This window comes from Lissotriton helveticus, chromosome 9 (genome assembly GCF_964261635.1).
Source record: "Lissotriton helveticus chromosome 9, aLisHel1.1, whole genome shotgun sequence".
Classification (NCBI taxonomy): domain Eukaryota; kingdom Metazoa; phylum Chordata; class Amphibia; order Caudata; family Salamandridae; genus Lissotriton; species Lissotriton helveticus.
This window is the reverse complement of record NC_136070.1, coordinates 111,024,962-111,047,453: the sequence shown is the minus strand read 5'-3', so window position 1 is coordinate 111,047,453 and position 22,492 is coordinate 111,024,962. Positions and strand designations below refer to the sequence as shown.

Sequence of the window (22,492 nt, the reverse complement as noted above, 5' to 3'; positions counted from 1 at the left end):
AACTGGTAGTACTTTAATTTTGACAGACTTCCGTTTGTTAGGTCTGCAAGTTTTTCCCAGTCAATAATGTTAGACCCAGTCAATATTTACCCCCATTCCACAATTCCGCTTTCTTTCAGTGGAGCTGATAGCACATCCTTAAAGCATTCAGGCGTGCCAGGTGAGTACCATATGGGGGCATATTGACTATGATAAAGGATCTTCCATAAACGTCTCACCTGTACCCAAAGTCTAATGACTGCACCCAAGATTTTCAAAAATGTTGTGTGACCGAATTTGTACAAAAAGAATCCCCTTCTGGACCTTCCATTGCTTGCAAATATGCTGGAAAACTGTTAAGTGTTTTAAATAGCACTCTCATGTTCTTAAAATGGAACGCCCTATAATATTTGAGAAGGTCTGGGCTGGCTATCCCTCCATGTTCCAGTTTCCTTCTCAGTTTCTTTCAAGAAATTCTGACTCCCTTAGAGGCCCAAATAAAGCTATTGATATCGCACTGAACTTTGGCTAGTGCATCTTTTTTAAACTCTAACGGTATCGAGTTGAAAAGGAATGTTGATTTAGGTAAGATCATCATATTAACCAGATTAGAGTGACCTATAAATAACAAAGGAAGAGAACTCCAGGCATTAAATAGTTTTTTGACCTCAGATTGAACCTTGTTAAAGTTTATCTGAGCAATCTTCTTGATCTCTTTCACAATTGAGATCCCTAAGTATCTGATTTTCAATCTTTCTAAGGGGTGGTTAGTCTGAGTGTTCCAACACATTATCTCGGTCTTTTGTTGGTTAATTTAGTAACGTAATATGCTTTCAAACTGCTGTAATGTACCTATTATTTCAGGAAGAGAGCCTGGCAAGTTAATTGTGTATATCATTAAGTCGTCCGCATAAAGCGCGACTTTCTTTTCCCATTCCCTACAGCTAAACAGAGATATGTGTGGGTTAGATCTTAAGACACAGGCCAGGGGCTCAATGTATAGATTGAACAATATAGGAGATAACGGGCACCCCTGCCTAGTACCTCTTTCTATGTGTATTCTCTCTGTCAGGGACCCGTTAACCAGCACACATGAAGTTGTAGAACAATATAGGGCTCTAACCGCTCTTGAAAAGTTATTGCCTAAATTATAAGCTTCCAATGTCTTGTATAAGAAACTACAATTAACCCTATCAAAGGCTTTAGCGGCATCGAAGGTAGCAACCAATAGGGGGAGGTTTTCCTCGTTAGCTAGATCTATGGCTCCTATCAACTCATGTGTAAGTTCCTGAATCTGACTACCCCTTATAAACCCTTTCTGATCTGTGTGGATTAGGTGTCCTGCACACGTGCCTAGTCTCTTTGCCAGCAGCTGTGTAAAGATTTTGTAGTCACAGTTTAACATAGAGATCGGCCTGTAAGACTCACAGCGTTTAGAATCTTTCCCAGGTTTCAGTATTATACAAATAATAGCTTCATTCCATGATTTAGGAGGTTTTTGTCCTCTTATAAAAATGTAATTTAACAGATTGATAAATTCTGGAACCAGTACCCCTCGTAATACTTTATCAAATTCATTAGGCAAGGCATCCGGTCCAGCTGCCTTATCACTTTTCAGACTTTTGATCATCTCGTCGACTTTGGTTTCCGAAAATTTAGCATTTAGTTTCTCTTTTTGATCTTCTGACAGAGCATGTTTAATCCAATTCCTAAGATATTTTTGAGGTAAGTCGTTGCTATTTTTTGTATCATCTTTATATAGTTCTGAGAAAAATTCAAAGAAAGCATATTTAATATCTGCCTCTTCCACCAGTGGTCTAGTACTATTTGCCTCTTGAATGCTTGAAATTTTGTTTTTAGTTAGATCTGTCTTTGTTTTCCAAGCTAGAAGCTTGCCGCAACCCTCCCCGTATTGATAATGAGCTAACTTACTTGCTTCCCACTTCTTCTTAATTCTAGAATCTAATATGTTTATTAGGTTATTTTTTGCCTTAATTAACTCCTTCCTTGATGTTTCTATTCTTTCAACTGACGTTTCCTCATTAATATTCCTTTCCCACCTGTGTATCTCGCCCTCTAAACACTCTATTTCCTTCTTCTTTATTTTATTTCTGTGAGCAGTTAGGCTGATCATTTTACCTGTAAGCACCGCCTTGTAGGCCTCCCTTCTAATCTGGCTCGAGGTCTGTTCCTGATTAAGTTGGAAATATGTCAAAGTTTCATCCCTGAGAACCTCTATTATATTGTTCTCTGTGAGTATTACCTTATCTAAAGTCCACCTTGGCTGAGACCTAAGCTTGTCCAACTCAATTTCCAATGTTACTGCAGAGTGATCTGATGCTTGTTCAGGTAGATGTCTAACCTTCTTAACTTCCCCCAATAATGCTTAGTCTACTAAGAAGTAACTAATTCTAGAAGAGTGTCCCTGTTTTTTATTTTTAAAAGTGAACAAGTGGTTTGTTTTTTCTCCCTTATCTCTCCATACATCTATTAACCCTAGGTCATCTTGGTAAGTTTTAAGCCATCTCCTCATTTTAGCCAGGTTGTGTCTATTTTTTGGAGGACTCCTATCTAATGCCGGGTCTAACAAAATGTTAAAGTCACCCCCAAGGATGATGGGCCCTGGTGCGTCCAACAGGTATGCAAAAAGCTCCTGCAATGCTGAGGGATCGTCGATATTGGGCCCGTAGTACCCTCCAATCACTAGTTTCCTACCCTCTATGCGTATATTCCCAACAGCCCAGCTCCCTTTTACATCAGCTTTGTGAGCCTCCAGAGTTGCTTTTGCTGATTTTTTAAAGATAATGATTACACCTTTAACACAGCATGTTTATTTCGTACAAATATAAAAATCTACCCAGCGATGGCCTTATTCCTTCCCATTCGGATACCAAGAGATAGGTCTCTTGTAGAATAATTATGTCCCAGTCTTTATTATTTTTTTTTAAGGTACTCTAAGATCCTTTGCCTTCTAGCTCTAACTCTCAAGCCATTTACATTCCATGAAAGAATTTTAATTCCCATGATTTAAGGTGGTAAGGCACTTTCCCTTTTAGCTTTGCGTGATTCGGACCAGAATTATTATTATTTTTTTCCCTATATGCTCCCACACCGTGTACACCGCATTCTATACAAAAGTCGTGTCACCCCTCCCTCCCCCCTTTCATGGTTTGGTATTGCATGTATTCCAAAAAATCGCATTGATCTCCAGTCTCCCTTTTGACACGCCATTACATGTTTTGCAGTTGCATAGGAGACTTGTGTACTAGGATTCTTTTTTGGAGCATGCATATAGTGCTACCTATATACTGCATCCCACAGTTGCATTGAATAATATATACCCCAAACTTCGTTGTACATGTCATTGCTTGCTTGATTTAAATTGTTTTGCCATGAAAATCACAAATCCTTTTCTGATTTTCTCCAATCTTCCAAACTGTGCACGTGGTACATTTTACGAATCCCTTTTGTTGCCTATTAAGCCAATTTTGTGGTGCTTCCTGTTGGAAGTGACTGCATACAATTAGATCCTTAATTGATTTTGTTTTCCTGTATGTTATCATGGGTCTTGGTCCTAATAGGGAGCCAATATCTGGATCATTGGCTATCAAGTGCCAGTATTTTTGAATATGCTTCCTAATCCAACCACTTTCCTTGCTATAGGTCAAGATGCATCTTGGGGGTTTTTGTTGTTCATTCTTGGTTGACATTGTTTCTCTTTCTTTTTTGGAGATCAGTGTTTCCGTTCTTGTTTTCTTTTGAATTTGTTGTTTGCCCTTACGTAACGTGGTTTCATTGTAGCCTCGTTCTTTGAATCGTTTTGATGTTTCATTTATTTTTTCTCTAGCATCATCTTCTTTAGAACAGTTAAGTTTCATCCTTATGAACTCACCATAAGGAATGCTTTCCAGCCGAGATTTGGGGTGAAACTTCGTTCCATGTAATATGCTGTTTGTTGCTGTATCTTTACGGTATAGAGTAGTGTGTATTTGGTCTTACACAATATATATCCAGGTGTCCAGGAATGCAATACCTTTGCTGTTTGTGTTACATGTGAAGCTTAATCCAACTGAGTTGTTATTCAGTGTGTTAAAAGATTGCATGAAGTCCCCTTCTGAGCCGTTCCAAATAATAAACAAAACGTCAATAAACCGGACCTACAAAGTTATGCTGTATACATGTTCCTGATTTTGTGTATTCCAGGCTATCTCTTTTTCCCACCATCCCTTTACGATATTTGAATAGTTGGGCGAAAAAGAGATGCCCATGGCAGTACCACAGTCTTGTTTGTACAGGTCATGGTTGAAGAGAAAGATATTGTTTGTAAAACACAATTCTATCATTGATAGCAACATTTTGATATGTTCCAACTCTGAGATGTTCCGCTGTTGTAAGAAGTATGTACATGCTTTAGTCCTATATTGTGTTGGATCGATGTATAGAGTGAGACCACATCTATTGTAGCCATGATGTAATGTGGGTTCCAATTTATTCCAGTTAAAATCCTTAAGAAATCACCAGTATCGCGACAATGTAAGAGTTCATAGTTTGTGCGATGGGGGCTAAGAAATGGTCTACATATTTCAATACTTTCTCATATAGGGAGTTGCAGGACGAGACTAATGGTCTCCCTAGTGGTTGCTTTAATGATTTGTGTATCTTTGGTAAAAAATATATTGTCGGTGTTGTTGGTAAATCATTAGTCAAAAATGGTAGTTATTCCAGATCCAAAAAGTTTGCTTGGTGCCATAATTCTAATTTCTTGTTCAGTTCTATTGTCAATTGTTGGGTTTTCTTTGGAGCTTGGTGTATTTGGAAGTGTTGTTTAGTTGCCTGTATGCCTCATTTTTGTATGCGTCTATGTCTTGTATCACAATATTACCGCCTTTATCCGCAGGCTTAATCACCAGTGTTTTGCTGTCCTTCAATTCTTTTAGTGCTTTTTGCTCTTTGCAGGTTAGATTTTCTCTCCTTTTGGGATGTTAGATTTTCTCCATTTTATCTATTTCTTCCATGATTGCATCACCAACGAGATCAAATTTATTTCCAGGTGACAGTGTCGGACAGAACCTTGATTTTCTCTTGAGATTGGTTGTTTGATGTGTAGCAGTTTCTATTTGTAAATCTTCGATTATTCCTCTCTCTGTGATTTCTCCTTCATCCAAGTTGAACATCAGTTCAAAAATATTCTGTAAATCTGGTATCTGATCTATTGTGAGGGGGTTTGTTGTTTCCTCAATATTTTTAGCTAATCCCGGTATAATGCTGGTGGTCTTTTTGGATGTGTGAGTTTTAGCAAGTTTTAGTTTCCTTACGTACTTGTATAAATCTATTTTAGTTTAGGCATAATTAAAATGGCTTTCTGGGCAGAAGGACAATCCCTTATTTAAAAGTGTTTTCTCTTTGTGTGATAGGGTGTGTTTGGATAAATTCACAATTACGTTTTCCTCTATCACTTCCCCAGACTGCGTAGCGAGTATTTTCTTTTTCCGTTTACGTCTTCTGGTTTTTCTTGTTCTAGAGAGGGTTCCATTTCTCCTTTACCTCTGCCACATCATAGGTATGTCCCTCTCCCTCTCCCTCTTTCCCTTTGTATAGATTGATCCATATGTACTATATATATATATATATATAGATATATATATATATATATATATTCACTGAAAAAACCATAGGTTTCAGGCCTTATATAGTTAGGAATTAGCATTTAAAAAAACCTGTGAAATTCACTGAAAAAACCATAGGTTTCAGGAGTTATATAGTTAGGAATTCGTTTTTAAAAAACCTTTGAAATTCACTCAAAAAACTATAAGTTTTAGTGGTGTTATAGTTAGCTGGACATTTTACTCATACAAAACCAATGAAATTGCTCCTCTATAGTTAGTTGTACTAACTATATTTCGCGCACCCGCAATCCACTGCTGATGATGTCACATATTAGATCATTCATGACATGGTCAGTGACATCACTGATGACATCTCAAATGACATCACTGATGACATCACTGATGACATCATCCAGTGAATGTGGTTTGCTTCGTTATTTAAATATGCATTATATATATATATAGCAATTTACATTGAAGAATGAGTGAATATATATAAATAAATATTTGTATGGAGGATTTAGTAGCAGTGTAATTGACTGTTTACTTGACCAATTTATAATGTCTCACTAAATATAGTGGATAGTGACTAAACTGTGTGAATATCTGTATCACTCTGTCAGTTGTTGTGTAAACTGATTCTACAGTTGGTTACTAGCTATGTGAAAGTCTATATTATTTATTGATTAGTTAACTGAGTATTTGTATGGGAGTGTGAAAGTGTGTGTGTTTTTCGGTGGGGGGTGTGTGACTGTCCAAAGATGTGTGAATAGTTGATTCAGTAGATATATGAAGTTAAAATTACATGTTCTAACAGTTTGGGTGAGGGAATCTCTTTATGGGTGTGGTGATGAGCAAATATATTTCTCAAAGGTACAGGTCCAACAAACTAGAAAAATAAAAGGCAGTGTATGTGTCAGTTGTTGTATATAAATAAGTATACATAAGACACAATGATTGTGTGAGTGACTGTATGGATAACTGTATACTTGTAATAATGATTTTATAATTCACTAAGTATGACTTACTATCTAAATGAATAGAAGAAGTGGTGTTTGTATAAGTGTTTTGCTAAGTAAATATGTAAGTATGATCCATTGTTTGCATAAGTGAGTAGGATGACTTCATATGTGAATAGGATGCGTGCTGTTGTTTAATGTCGATATAGATGTATAAGTATTTTTGATAGTGTTCTATTGTTCATTGACAGCATGTATGAGTGAATCCATAGGTAAGTGATTAGATGTGTGTATACATCTATGAATCACTGAGTGGATTTTTAGATACTTGTATTGCTGTGACAATGGATTTAAATATGATACTCTGTATTTTACAAACAGTGAGGAAAAATTGTAATAGTGTATGAAAAGGTGTATGTGATTGTCATGTGGATGATGTCATCAGTGATGTCATCAGTGATGTCATTTGAGATGTCATCAGTGATGTCACTGACCATGTCATGAATGATCTAATATGTGACATCATCAGCAGTGGATTGCGGGTGCGCGAAATATAGTTAGTACAACTAACTATATAGGAGCAATTTCATTGGTTTTGTATGAGTAAAATGTCCAGCTAACTATAACACCACTAAAACTTTTGGTTTTTGAGAGTGAATTTCAAAGGTTTTTTTAAAAACGAATTCCTAACTATATAACTCCTGAAACCTATGGTTTTTTCAGTGAATTTCAAAGGTTTTTTTAAATGCTAATTCCTAACTATGTAAGGCCTGAAACCTATGGTTTTTTCAGTGAATTTCAAAGGTTTTTTAAAAGCTGATTCCTAACTATATAAGGCCTGAAACCTATGGTTTTTTCAGTAAATTTCAAAGGTTTTTAAATGCTAATTCCTAACTTTATAAGGCCTGAAACCTATGTTTTTTTCAGTGAATTTCAAACGTTTTTTAAATGCTAATTCCTAACTATATAAGGCCTGAAACCTATGTTTTTTTTCAGTGTTTTAAAAAAAAATTGATTGGTTAACTGGCTTATTAAGTGTATCTTAGTGAATACATATATTAGCGAGTAATGTTTAAATATTTAAATATATGCATGAGTGATGTAATATGTGACGTCCTCAGCAGTGCATTGCAGACGTGCAAGTTATAGTGAGTCCAACTAACTATAACGTGGGAATTTCAATGGTTTTATGCGAGTAAAATTTCCAGCTAACTATAACTGGTGTGAAACCTATGGTTTTTTCAGTGAATTTCAAAGGTTTTTTACATGCTAATTCCTAACTATAACTGGTGTGTAACCTATGGTTTTTTCAGTGAATATATATATATATAAAATTTCTATGGCAAAATGAAACCCCTCATTTTGTTCCTTTTCAAATTAAATGTATTAAGTGTTACCATTTTATTCCAATCAAGATGACTACAGGTGTGCCATACTTTTGTCATAAGTAAGCCTGTTAGCGTTCTAGTTGTTCTTTAGAACACTCTGGGACATTCTGTCATTGGGCTATAGTTGGGCTACATCTAGCTGATATTTGGGCTACATTTGTTTTTTTTGTCTCTGGTGGCCATCTTTGGGCTACATTAGGCTACATTGGGCTACATTTGGGCTCTAACATATATATAGCCCAATGTAGCCCAATATGTATTTTTTCAAAGTTAATTTTCGTAAAAACCACTGGAGCACATATCTTGAGACATAGCAAAGGCACATCGGGCTACCAGTCCCTACAATTTTGCCAAGTTTGGTGGAAAACCATTCAGCCGTTCGGGCTAAAAGTGAGTCCAACCGCCCTATGGAAATTAACATGGGGAAAACACGTTTTGGGACCCCCCTTTTATCTCGGCCCCCGCTTGACGAACCCCCCCCAAACTTTCAGGGAAGGAGCGGAGCGCCGCGAGGCAACGTTTCAGGAGGATTCCTCAACCGGCGCCAAAGTTATTCCCAATAGAATGTTGCGATTTCCCTATGGAAAACAATCCTAACTATATATACCTACTGGCTATCGCCAGTAGGTAATATATATATATATATATATATTTATATATTAGAATTAGATTAGAATATACACACACACATATATATATATATATATATATATATATATATATATATATATATATATATATATATATATATATATATATATGTGTGTGTGTATATTCTAATCTTAATCTCTATTGTCAAAACATTATTTTTGTCTTGTGTTAAATAGTTAAAACCATCAATACAAGAAAAACAAAATATGTTGGTTGCCCAAGATACTTTAAATTGAAATCGTCTTAATTAATTGCGTTAAGTATGGGTTGGTGGAGGACCAAAAGATTCAAAAATTGAAATAAAAAACATGTACAGCACATGATTATGTTGGGCACATGTGTTGAAAATGCTTAATTAGCATGCTTATTAACCTTAACCTTATAACAGTAACCTTATGCCTAGGAAGATAAGAATTGGACTCAAAAAGTGAGCCACAGTGACGTGAGTTAGAAACTTTGTGCAATCTTACTTGGTGAACTAAACATACGTCACTCGTGTGAAATACCAATGGTGAAATCCCATGTTTACATATAGGAATAAATGGAATAAATGCATAACCACAAGATTGCCTATTGCTGTATCAGAAGAAGGCTACTGGAGATATAGCCACTACTGTAGATCTTGATCTTTCAATGGAGTAACCTATTTGTATTAAAATTAGGACAAGAAAGAGAAAGGGTTTTGCCAAGGACGAAGGCATAACTATATTGCTCTTTATCAATACATATTAGTGGCCATAAAGGTCAGTAATTCCTCAATAAGACAAGATTATTCCAGTTCCTGTCCAGTGTTGGCGGGTTACTTGTAAATGCCAAGTATTTCGGGTCCTGATATCGCTTCCTGCCATTGCTGCCTAGATGCAGAATTGTATACAATGTATTAATTATCTTGCGGAGAGAGTTTAGGAACACATACACACTAGTTATGGTTTATACATTCTATACATTCCTGTTAACTATAGCTGGATATTTCTTAATATGACACTATGCTCAATGTCAATGTCTATTTCGCTTGCTTAGAGATGCTGAGAGTTATACACTTGCTTCAGTTCTTTTTTCCCCTATTGGGTCATTGTATGTGTGCAGGGAAATTCAGCAACCTTGTATGCCAGAAGACGGCCGCTGTGAAGTGAGCTGTGATCGTTGCTGTGCTGTACAGGTCATTGCCTGTGTGCACTGAGGATCCAGTGACCCTGTTTGGAGGGGCAGACATAAAGATATTGCTGTGCTGAGTAGGCAATAACCTCTTGTGTGGTGGTGGACCAACTACTTCATATGCCAGGAGATGCAGCAGTGAAGAAATCTGCTGTGCTAAATGGAGCGGAGCACTGTGCAGTGGTGAGATGGTTACCCCGTATGCCAGAGGGGACCACCAGGATCAAGCAAGAAGGCTGAACGTGATGGTCAGAATCATCACCAAAGGAGAGCGGCTGCCATGGAGACCTCTATAGATCTGCACCATGACTGTGGATCAGCATCAGGACTTTTGCACTCCACCCACACCTACTGTGAGAAAGGCAAAATAACTTACCCAGTGTAGCTGAGACAAGAAGAGCCTCTGGTCACTGGAACTGCACAACCGCAAGTGAGGAACTTGAGGTATGCTGAGTGCAGCCCTCCAGAGCAGCGCACAAAGAACTTACTGGTGACAGATGCTGTAGCTTCAGCTCTCACATAGGGGATACTCAGGAACTCCTGTTGCTTTGATCCTGCAAGCGTAGGTAAAACTGATTTTGGGCCAGTCAGCCCCGAGGAAATTTGCATGCCAGATAGTACTTTGGCAAAACACTGCTTTTCACTTTTATACTGAGTCAGAGTGGATTTCTGAGACTCTGGCTGGTGGGGCATCACCTATATGTCACCTGTGGTTAATGCGGAATAATCACTACAGCTGGAGCTAGGATGGAATTGGACTCTGGGACCCTGATAAGAAACAGTAGAGCACTGACCTCAGGGGCCTGTGGTAGTTGTTTGTGAATGTTGTTGTTCCTTTTGTGGTGGTAGCTTTAATATAAATACTTATTTTTAAGAAAAGTAAGTATTTGACTGGACAATCATTTATTGATGCAGCTATGTGCATTGTTATTATGAGCTTGTGTTCAAACCCCTGTATCCACCTCACCCTCTGAGAAGCCTTAGACAGCTCGACCCATGGTACTCCTGAAAGTCAAGTGCTAAAGGGGGACTTGCCCAATTTCTGAGGATCTATAGTAAGCTGTACCTTGAGATTTCAGAAGTAAATGGTCTAAGCCCCCATGACTGGACACTGTAGGTTCTATTTGCCCCAAGGTCCTCTGAAGAGGGTTCTGAAAGCTTGGTAAAAATTCACCAAGCTGAGAAAAGGCACTGCTTGAAAGTGGTTTATTAGTAATTGTGATGAGTCCTACCCAGGTAACACATCCTAAAATCCTGTCAGGTCAAACAAACAAGTTTCCTAATTTTATACCTGGGATCAACCTCTGGTACTTTTGGCACAGAGGAGACAAGTTAGATTAAGTTAATAAAATGTTTAGAGTGTTTGAAAATACTAAAAGAGTTCAAAAGCAATGCAATACTAATCCAACAACCAATTTCGAAAACTTAAGAGGGATTTAATAAGAAATATGACACCAATATCCAAAATCCAATGTGGTGCCCCGAGGATATGATTTTTTAAGGTTTAAAGTGAAACGGTACCAGAAAAAGTAAAACACCAAACAGAAATCTCTGCTCGAGGTTGATGAGACCTAGGAACAATTTCAGGCCAACCGTGATAGAGTATAAGTTGCATAAACCAAGCGGGCCATCCAGGTCAAAGCTTTTACCTTTTAACTTAGTCTTTTTTTAATGAAAGTCGAAATTCGCCAGCAGAGAATGGTTGAAGGCTGTATCCAAAGAAGTCCCTTTGAATCTGGAAAGCTGCTGGATCAAGTACCTTTCAAGCTATTGGTTTTGGCAGGAAAATCTCTGAGGAAGTACACGTTTTATTGCTGCCAAGATTTCCACCATTGGATTCAGTCACTTTTTTGGAGCTCAAAATCTTACTGTGTGGCAAGCTGAAGCTGTAACCAACATGGTCCTACTTGTCTCAGACCCCTTTGCTTTTAGTCCTGCAGAAGTTCCTACGGTCTTTGAAATACAAAAATTGTCTAAGTCTCCACTTTCCAGACTTTCTGAACAAGTTCTTATTAGCCTCTTCTAAGGGTCCAATGGCGATCCTCATTTCCATCACCAGCAATGCCTAGTGCAGGTCCTGTTGTAACTGGTCTCTTTGTTACACCCCAAAAATGCCTCTTGCAGTTTGTTATGTCCCTACAGCCACACAGGAGGCCAACCAACTGACCCTTGAAGTCTTCTTCTCAGTCATGGGTACGTGTGGGAGCAGGTACAGCCCTTAGTTCTCCACGCAGGTGTCATACAGCTGATCTTATCCTCTTTTTTCTGTTACAGGTCAACAGTGTTATGAGGATCTGAGGTTGACCAATAGGCAAAATGTTTCTAAGGACTTTCCCTCCCACATTTTCAGCACATTCTGTATGCTTCACTGCAATCTATCCCACAGTGTACCTTTTTGACTAAAATCCAATATGGCAAAATATTTCTGCTGCTTGAGGGAGCTTTTGGCACACCCAGGCTTGTATTTATGATAATGAGCAGTACTCTCCCACTCAACCACTCCATAATGGTTCTGGGGCCAGGTCCCTCCTCCACTGAAACTGAAAGCAACGCCAGGTGACTAAGGTGTGCTTTGGGATCAAAAGATCGCTGTTCTCCAGGCTTTCCTACTCACTAAACTATAAATATACAGGTTTCTTCTGAGTCCCTTTTAACCGTGTGGGCTGCAACACCTACTTATGGGTGACTTACTTCGTATTTAAATGTAGAGTTCCCTCCTGTCAAAATAGACTGGACAATCTGCAGGTTTAAAAACTGCAGGAGTCAAGCTAGAAATATAGGCCTGAAGCCATGTTTTCCTTGTCAGCCCAGTGAATGTTGCAAGAGGTGTTACAGTCCATAGGCGACATTTACCTTTTTTGTGCTAATGGTGTATTTATTATCCAATATATCATGGCCGTACTCAAAAGTTAAGTATGTCAGTTGCGGAGTTCCCAATTTTACTACGTTTTTGTGGTCAGAGCTCATACACTACGGACTGGACAGCATGTCCCCAGTGAGCAGAATTAGCTGCATCACTCTGCAAAAATAGAGGTGGCCACACAAAAGAACGGCATTTTCTGAATGATGGAAAAGTTGCCATCCCTTTTCGAGCTTGGTGTAGTTTCTTTCCGTGGCTACAGAGCTTTATGTGCACATAGTTTGCTATGGGAAATTTAAAGGAATTTTAAAAAGTCACAACTATTGTGACCCCCTGGTAACGTTTGAATATATTGACCAATCTGCATCAAGTTTGACATGTTCAAGGCTTGAATTTTAAAACCTATCTCCCCCGGGGTGCACAACGCTCCAAGATTACAGTGTTATTCAGAATGTTTTTTTTATTTTTTAGTGTATATTTTATTTTAACAACCTTCAATCTCAAGTAGTTATGTGTTGGCCAGCTGTGCATAATGTATTACATTTGCTGTATTTTTGAGATTGGAAACACAAGAATGTTATGTATGGGCCCCACAAGCATAACTGACTAAAGTCAATTAACTTGAGTGGGCCTAGTTGTTTTGCCTTTCTTATGGTATAACTAACATTTTGAGCTGCAACTGTTACGTATTACCTGGAAAAAATGTAATCAATCAGTGACTCTGAGGAAATTAAGCCTAGCACCTATACCAACAAAAGTGATTTAGAGATGCAATGGGAAGAAAAAAGATGACCAATGTAACATGCGTCATTTTCTTGTCTATTTTATCTTATTTTTTGCTTTTGTCTAGGTATTTTCTGAAACTGATAGTGTTATTGCTCAGCTAATTGAAGAGTCCTTCACAAAGAAGGTAGGTGTCCTAGAGCTGATATATTTGAATGAAAACAGTAAAGCTGTAGTGGATATTAAGTAGTACGATTTGCATGACCTCTGTTTGCAAGTAAAGTTAACAACCCCTGCCTGACTTTTGGAAAATTCTAGAAGTTTTAAAAAACTTCCATCTTCCACAGCCTTCACACCCCCGCGATTGGGAAGTGATTGCAGCAGCCACCCATTCATTAATATCATTCTCTTGAATTAGGTTTACAGTGCTATAGCTAAAGGATAGAAGAAAATGTACACTTTTCAGTTTCATTTTGGCTCTCAAACGTGAATTTGAATCACTTGTGAGGATAAAACTAAGCATGGGCGCAAAATCCGTTCCGCTCGCGGATTTTGCGGATTTTCGGCAAATTCGCCATCCGCGAATTCCCATGAATTTGCCGAAAATACGCGAACCCGCGAGCGGAACGGATCCGGGGGCAAAAGTTCAAGCTTCAAGCTTGTAACTATTTTAGAACGGCGCCGGCAAGCTGCCAGCACCATTCTAAAATAGTTACTAAGTTAGCTTCAACAGGAAGCACTAATAGATAAAATGCAGGTGCTCGAGCACCTGCTTTATTTTATCTATTAGTGCTTCCTGATGAAGCTAACTTAGTAACTATTTTAGAATAGCGCTGGCAGCTTGCCACCTCCATTCTAAAATGAAACAGGAGTGGGGCAGAGGGCAGAAGGTCACAGAGTGGGGCAGAGGGCAGAATGGTACAAAAACGAGTGGGGCAAGGGGCACAAGGGCACAACAACGAGCGGGGCAAAGGGCAGAATGGCACAAAAACGAGTGGGGCAAGGGGCACAAGGGCACAACAACGAGTGGGACAAAGGGCAGAATGGCACAAAAACGAGTGGGGCAAGGGGCACAAGGGCACAACAACGATTGGGGCAGAGGGCAGAATGGCACAAAAACGAGTGGGGCAAGGGGCACAAGGGCACAACAACGATTGGGGCAGAGGGCAGAATGGCACAAAAACGAGTGGGGCAAGGGGCACAAGGGCACAACAACAAGTGGGGCAGAGGGCAGAATGGCACAAAAACGAGTGGGGCAAGGGGCACAAGGGCACAAGAATGAGTGGGGCAGAGGGCAGAATGGCACAGAAATGAGTGGGGCAAGGGGCACAAGGGCACAACAACGAGTGGGGCAGAGGGCAGAATGGCACAAAAACGAGTGGGGCAAGGGGCACAACAGCGAGTGGGGCAAAGGGCAGAATGGCACAAAAACGAGTGGGTCAAGGGGCACAAGGGCACAACAACGAGTGGGGCAGAGGGCAGAATGGCACAAAAACGAGTGGGGCAAAGGGCAGAATGGCACAAAAACGAGTGGGGCAAGGGGCACAAGGGCACAACAACGAGTGGGGCAGAGGGCAGAATGGCACAAAAACGAGTGGGGCAAAGGGCAGAATGGCACAAAAACGAGTGTGGCAAGGGGCACAAGGGCACAACAACAAGTGGGGCAGAGGGCAGAATGGCACAAAAGCGAGTGGGGCAAGGGGCACAAGGGCACAACAATGAGTGGGGCAGAGGGCAGAATGGCACAGAAATGAGTGGGGCAAGGGGCACAAGGGCAAAGGGCAGAATGGCACAAAAACGAGTGGGGCAAGGGGCACAAGGGCACAACAACGAGTGGGGCAGAGGGCAGAATGGCACAAAAACGAGTGGGGCAAGGGGCACAAGGGCACAACAACGAGTGGGGCAGAGGGCAGAATGGCACAAAAACGATGGGCAATGGGCACAAGGGCACAACAACGAGTGGGGCAAGGGGCACAAGGGCACAACAACGAGTGGGGCAAAGGGCAGAATGGCACAAAAACAAGTGGGGCAAGGGGCACAAGGGCACAACAACGATTGGGACAGAGGGCAGAATGGCACAAAATGAGTGGGGCAAGGGGCACAAGGGCACAACAATGATTGGGGCAGAGGACAGAATGGCACAAAAACGAGTGGGGCAAGGGACACAAGGGCACAACAACGATTGGGGCAGAGGGCAGAATGGCACAAAAACGAGTGGGGCAAGGGGCACAAGGGCACAAAAACGAGTGTGGCAGAGGGCAGAAGGGCACAAAAAAAACCGAGAGGGTGGCAGTGATGAACCAGAGGGCGCATCGCGGTCTCGCACAAAAAAACCCCGCGAACACGCAAAGCACCCCGCGAACACGCCAAGAGCCCCGCGAACACGCAAAAATAAAAAAAATCGCAAATTTTGCGGATCGCGAATTCGCAAATCCGCAAATTTGCGGATCGCGAATTCTCATAATTCGCCCATGCTTAGATAAAACCTATTTGGATTTGCTGTAATTCAAATGTCATCACCTCCAACCAAACATATCTTCCCATCAGTAGAACCAGTTATACACCAAAATTGCTTACTATTCACCTCATCAAATCTCCGCATCCTGGTGTAAAATGAGCCTTCTGGCATCTCTTGTTCGAGTTTTCAATGTTTTTGCCCTCTAGTCCAACATTTGTCTCTTATTTCCCTCACTGCTCTGCTTTTCAACTTCATCTTATTTTTTCTCTTAATTATTCCTCATGACTCTATTCTCCTTCATTCTAATCAATGTCTGTAATATATATCAGTAATTCTATAAACACACTGCTGTTAAATCGAAGTCTACCTTGTACTTTATCAATCAATCATAGCATTTGTAAAGCGCACTACATACCCTTGAGGGTCTCAAGGCACTGGGGGGATGTGGGGGGTGCTGCTACTGTTCAAATAGCCAGGTATTGAGGAGTCTCATGAAGGTTAGAAGGTCTTCGGTCATTCTTTGGATGCGGGGGACGGTGGGGACGGCGTGGTTGGAGGAGTGGAGCTGGCGGGCGGGGGTGTAGAGGCTGAGTTGTCTGTTGAGGTATGCTGGTCTGGTGTTGTGGAGTGCCTTGTGTGCATGGGTGAGTAGCTTGAAGGTAATCCTCTTGTTGATGGGGAGCCAGTGCAGGTCTTTCAGGTGGGGTGTGATGTGGCTGCGGTGGGAGATGTCGAGGATCAGGCGTGCTGAGGCGATCTAGATGCTGTGGAGTCGTTTCAGGAGTTTGGCAGGGTCTCCTGCGTAGAGTGCGTTGCCGCAGTCCAGTCTGCTGCTGATGAGGGCCTGGGTGACTGTCCTTCTAGTTTCGGTGGGGATCCACTTGAAGATCCTGCGAAGCATGTGGAGGGTGTTGAAGCAGGAGGAGGAGACGGCGTTGACCTGCTTTGTCATGGAGTCGAGGATGACACCTATGTTTCGTGCATGGTTGGTGGGTGTAGGGGATGCTCCTAGTGCCATCGGCCACCAGGAGTCGGCCCAGGCCGAGGGGGTGGAGCTGAGGATGAGGACCTCCATCTTGTCCGAGTTCAGCTTCAGTCGGCTGTTCCTCATCCAGTCGGCGATGGCCTTCATTCCTTCATGGAGATTGGTTTTGGCGGTGTGGGGGTCCTTGGTGAGCGAGAGTATCAGCTGGGTGTCGTCGGCATAGGAGATGATGTTTAGGTTATGCTATCAGGCGACGTGGGCAAGTGGTGCCATGTAGACGTTGAACAACGTTGGGCTGAGAGGTGAGCCTTGGGGTACACCGCAGATGATCTCGGTGGCTTTGGAGCGGAAGGGGGGAGGCGGATGCTCTGGGTTCTCCCAGAGAGGAAGGAGGTGGTCCAGTCCAGGGCCTTCTCTTGTATTCCTGCATTGTGGAGGTGTGCTCTTAGTGTGCGGTGGCAGACTGTGTCGAAAGCGGCTGACAGGTCCAGGAGGATAAGGGCCGTGGTTTCTCTGTTGTCGAGCATGTTCCTGATGTCGTCGGTGGCAGCGATGAGGGCAGTTTCGGTGCTGTGGTTGCTGCGGAACCCTGACTGGGATGGGTCCAGGATGTTGTTCTCTTCGAGGAAGCTGGTCGGTTGTATGTTGACAGCCTTTTCGATGACCTTCGGCGGAAACGGGAGCAGGGAGATAGGTCGGAAGTTCTTAAGGTCCTTGGGGTCCGCCTTCGGTTTCTTTAGTAAGTCGTTGATCTCTGCATGCTTCCAGCTCTCCGAGAAGGTCGCTGTCTCAAAGGAGATGTTGATGGTTTTCCGGAGGTGGGGTGCTATGGTGCTGCTGGCTTTGTTGTAGATGTGGTGTGGGCATGGGTCTTCCTTGGATCTGGAGTGGACGGTGTTCATGATCTTGATGGTGCCGTTGTCGTTGATGTTGGTCCAGCCGCGCAGGCGGTTGGTGCGGGTAGTGGTCGTGGGAGCGGAGGTGTGGGCTGTTGTCGGGGTGGTGACGGCGTTGAAGGTGTCGTGGATGTCTGTGATCTTGCGATGGAAGAAGGTGGCCAGCGAGTCGCACAGGTCTTGTGACGGTGGGATGTCGTTGGTGTCAGAGCTGTGGTTGCAGAGTTCCTTCACGATGCTGAAGAGCTCTTTGATGTTGTGTGCGTTGTTGTCTAGGCGGTCTCTGGAGGCGGTCCTTTTGGCAGATCTGATAAGTTGGTGGTGTCGGCGGGTGGCGTTCCTGTGGGCTGTGTAGCTTTCGGGTGTTCTTTCGCGGGTCCAGTTTTTTTCTAGTTTTCGGTAGGTTAGCTTGGAGGCCTGGAGGTCTACGGTGAACCAGCTGGCTCTCTTGCTGGTGTGGGTGTTCGGGGGTTTCTTGAGCGGGGCAAGGGTGTTGGCGCAGTCGTTGATCCATTGTCTGAGGCTGCGGGCTGCGGCGTCTGGGCCGGTTGGGTCTGCGGGCGGGTACTGGGCGAGGGCGGCAGTTAGCTGGTCCTCGGTGATCTTGCCCCAGCTGCGGTGAGGCATCTGCTGGGTGTGGTGGTGTGTGGTGGGTTTCCGGAAGGTGAAGTGGATGCAGTGGTGGTCGGTCCAGTGGAGTTCGGTGGTGCGGTCGAAGAAGACGTGGGTGCTCGCTGAGAAGATGGGGTCAAGCGTGTGGCCGGCGGAGTGTGTGGGTGCTGTGACGAGTTGTCTGAGTCCGAGATTGCCGAAGTTGTTGATCAGGGTGGAGGAGTTGGCGTTGTCGTTGTTCTCGAGGTGGAAGTTCAGGTCCCCGAGGAGGATGTAGTCCGTGGAGGCGAGGGCGTGTGTTTTTGATGAGAAGAAAATCTACTCATATGCTTTGGACAATATGATAGTATGTATCTGGGACGTTATTTGTGTGTAGTGTAACACTCAACAGTAACTGTGACTTTGTACAAGTTTAATTGATGATATGTTTTCTGTTTTTCCTAGACCCCTTCTCCAACTGCTGAGCAGACTGAGCGGTTCAACCTTGATGACGTGAGTAGTTTTATATCACAATTTGTGGTCACAAAGCCTGCGGTTAGCAAAATCAAGGTTTTGAGACCGAAAAATGCAAAACTCCATAACAAATCGCTATTTGGAAGAGGTGTGTTTAGGGTGTCCCTTACAAAGAGGATTCATTAAGGTTAATGGTAATCCATTCTCAAATAGGAATGGTTCACTTTGGGATCCCTTTATATTATTAATATTAAGAAATGTCCGTTGGGGAATACGCAGTGGTCCATGGGACCACAGCCAACTATCAAGCAAACAAATAAAAAATAACACTTTTCTTTTCAAATACAGCCCTGTTTACTTTAAAGAAAACAAACTGCATCTAAAAAACGCTGACTTTATTTCCAAAGTGATCATGATCCCTGTGATAGCAGTTAATGGTAGTGAGTCATATTTTACAACCTAGCTCATGTATATGAATGAGGTAGGTCGAACTACTACCAGTACAATTTGGAAATTTCTGAACTAAACTTTTTAGTATAAAGGTATGTACACAAAATCCCTTTTGATAAAAAAAAAAAAAAAGAAGTTGGTGTGCAATTTGCAACCACTTTTTGCGGATGGAAATTTCATACATTGGGATCTCAGATCTTGAAAAGTATTTTCTTTCATGCAGGGTGGGGGATGGGTCCGATGAATCATGTCTACGCTTATTATTGGAGAATATGTCCTGTTGTAAATCTCGAGTAATATTAATGGGACGATGACACCTAACAATGTACAAGCACATGTGATTTTGTATTGTATGGTCATCTGAGCAAAGTTAATAAAAAGATTTATAAAAATAAAAAAAGATTTATAAAAAAAAGTATTTACTACACACTTATTGTGCAGCAGAGCCACTTTTTAAACCATGGTGATTAAGGGTTTTATGTTTTTTTCTCCTTGGCCCCTTCTTTAATCACCCTGGAGGCTGAACAGCTCAGGCTGGATGTTGTAAGAAGATGTTGTAACAGCAAAAGAGCGCTTACATACACTATTCAGGATACAGGCATGGTAAAGAAGATTAGCAAGTTCATCACTTGCAGCACACTATATGTGGTGTACTGTCTCATTTGCCCTTGTGGGTTGCGCTATATAGGGAGCACAGTGCACCCTCTTAAAATACGTATACTTGAACACATGAGGGCAATAGACAAGGTGGACCAATCGTATCCGGTCGCAAGACACTTTGCCGAGAAACATAAAAGCGATCGGAGTAAACTGATTTGTCTAGGCCTTGATCAAGTTCCTGATAGTGTTAGAGGTGGGGACCGATTAAGAAAACTTCAGAGATTGGAATCGAGGTACATTATTGACCTTCACACTAAATCCCCATGGGGTATGAACAGTGGGGAAGATCTTATGGTACACACTGGAATATAATCATTTGGTAATGTTAAGGCTGTGATACGGCTGGGAATGAGTTAAATTAAATATGATGGCTCTGAAAAGAACAATGTTTGATATAACTTCAATGAAATAGGGTAACATCTTTGGATTTGTTTTAAATCTCTAAAATTCTATTTTGAATTTGAAATTATGAGTTAGGATACGTTCCTTGATTGATTGTAGAAATTGGGATATTGACTGGACAATGAAATATGAACACTGTCAATATATATATATATATATATATATATATTTTTTTTGCTAAGCTGAACATGTATTCAAATATGTTTAAAATGTACATAGAAATGATGGTAAAGAATGGTTGATTCGTTTAAACATAGACTTGATTAACATAAGAGGGAGGATAATGGCGGATACACGGCGTAATTTGATCTGTTTTGAGACCGAGTAAATTTACACTATATGTGACTGTACTTGGATATTGGAGAGTGCATACATTTGAAAAATGTGAACAATACATGTCCAAGATCAATTGGGTCTATGGTAACTAGTACCACTCCAAAATGGCGCTGGTTAATGCCAGTACGCTATAGTCCTTCCTTTGTTTTAAATGCATGCCGATGTCTAGTGGCTACTGACATCGAGAAAGGCTAGGTGCCGAAATGCGAAGCGTCTGTCTGTTGTTGCAATAAAAAACCTTTTGAAACCAGCCCCGTGAGTGCGGATACTTCTTTTCCGAGTTGAGAAGAATTGGAGCTTAATATATATATAGTAAGAGAATTGGAGCTTAATATATATATATATATTAAGTGAATATTGTGGAGAAGTGTGGCTCAATGGTTAGAGCGGCAGACCCTGATGCAGAGGTCTGGCCCGGGACCAGGGTTCAATTCCTGCCTCATCTGGCCTCGGCTGGTCTCGGCGGATCTTGGGCTCATAATTCCCCCGGACCTGATTTCTCGCCTCGGTGCCTACTCTAAGCATGGGTCCCACGCTGCAACTCTGGGCAATAGCTTGCTTAGTCTCCACAACGGCCCCCTAAAGCGCTGGGGATGCCTGGTTGCACCCTGGGGATGCCCAGGAGTGGACATTTCATGGGGAAAAGCCAGGAAGGGTTCCCTAGCGGTATGAGTACAGCGCCAGGACACTTAGTAGTATCAGTGCGCTTTACAAATACGTCTATTTCATTTCATTTATATATATTTATTTTATATATATATATATTCACTGAAAAAACCATAGGTTATAGACCATATATAGTTAGGAATTAGCATTTACAAAACCTTGAAAATTCACTGAAAAAACCATAGGTTAGAGACCATATATAGTTAGCTGGACATTTTATTGACATAAAACCAATGAAATTCCATATATAGTTAGTTGCACTAACTATATATCGCGCACCCGCAATCCACTGCTGATGATGTCACATATTACATCATTCATGACATGGTCAGTGACATCACTGATGACATCTCAAATGACATCATCTCATCTGGAATCTCCTCATGAAAAGTCTGCAATGATGATTCTTGTAACTCTATGGTCTCCAAACATTCGATAAATTCGCCATCAACAGATTGATCAAAAAAATCATTCAAGTCATCTCCTCCTTGTGACAATATTTCATTATTGGTGCTGTCAATTTCAATCAATGTAGTGGAATCATTCAAGTCATCTCCTCCTTGTGACAATATTTCATTATTGCTGCTGTCAATTTCAATCAATGTAGTGGACAATTCAAAAGAAATTGCCACGGTCTCTTCATTGTGAGCCATTTTATTTTGAAATTGCTTGCTGTAAATTGCAGAAAAAAATAATCACTTTCATTTATCGTTTTTAGTAATACATAATATAAAACTAACTTTATCAAGTATTTAGTATAACAGAAGGACTGCAAATAAATAACAGAAAACATTTTTCAAATTATCTTCAAGTGTACAACATAGTTCCCCTTACAAATTAAAAACTCACCTTTTTAAAAGTAGAAGTGTTAGTACTGTGTAAATCAAACACCAGAAATTCACCACCAAAATTTCCTCACAAATGTACCTCAGACAGTAGTATCACAAAATGGCTGTGGTTTCCTCTCATTTGAGATATATACATAACCAATTAACTTTCATCACACACAAATACAAAACCAAAGTAACATTTTAATTGGTTCTAAATTTCAACACTTTCAAATGTGTTTTCCCCATGCAATTTTCCATAGGACATTTACATACGTCTACAGCCTGAATGGCTGAACGGAATTACACCAAACTTGGCAAAATGGTACATCAAACCTAAGAGGTCAGGAAGGATCTACTATGCCCCCTTATGGTCATTTGCCCCTTCGCTTTGGCCTCCTCTTGTCTCTCGATCCTACCGAGAGA

At 41.3% G+C, this 22,492-nt stretch overlaps 1 protein-coding gene across 8 annotated transcripts in view; it reads left to right on the top strand.

Annotated features, from left to right (window-relative positions):
• LOC144780983 (uncharacterized) overlaps nt 1–22,492 on the top strand; it is a 1,867,627-nt gene that overhangs the window by 633,867 nt on the left and 1,211,268 nt on the right. For all 8 annotated transcript variants that reach the window (XM_078659579.1, XM_078659581.1, XM_078659578.1 and 5 more), the window contains 2 exons: nt 13,449–13,508; nt 18,717–18,764. In XM_078659579.1, the coding sequence (XP_078515705.1) occupies nt 13,449–13,508; nt 18,717–18,764 (108 nt within the window). The remainder of the gene's footprint in view (nt 1–13,448; nt 13,509–18,716; nt 18,765–22,492) is intronic.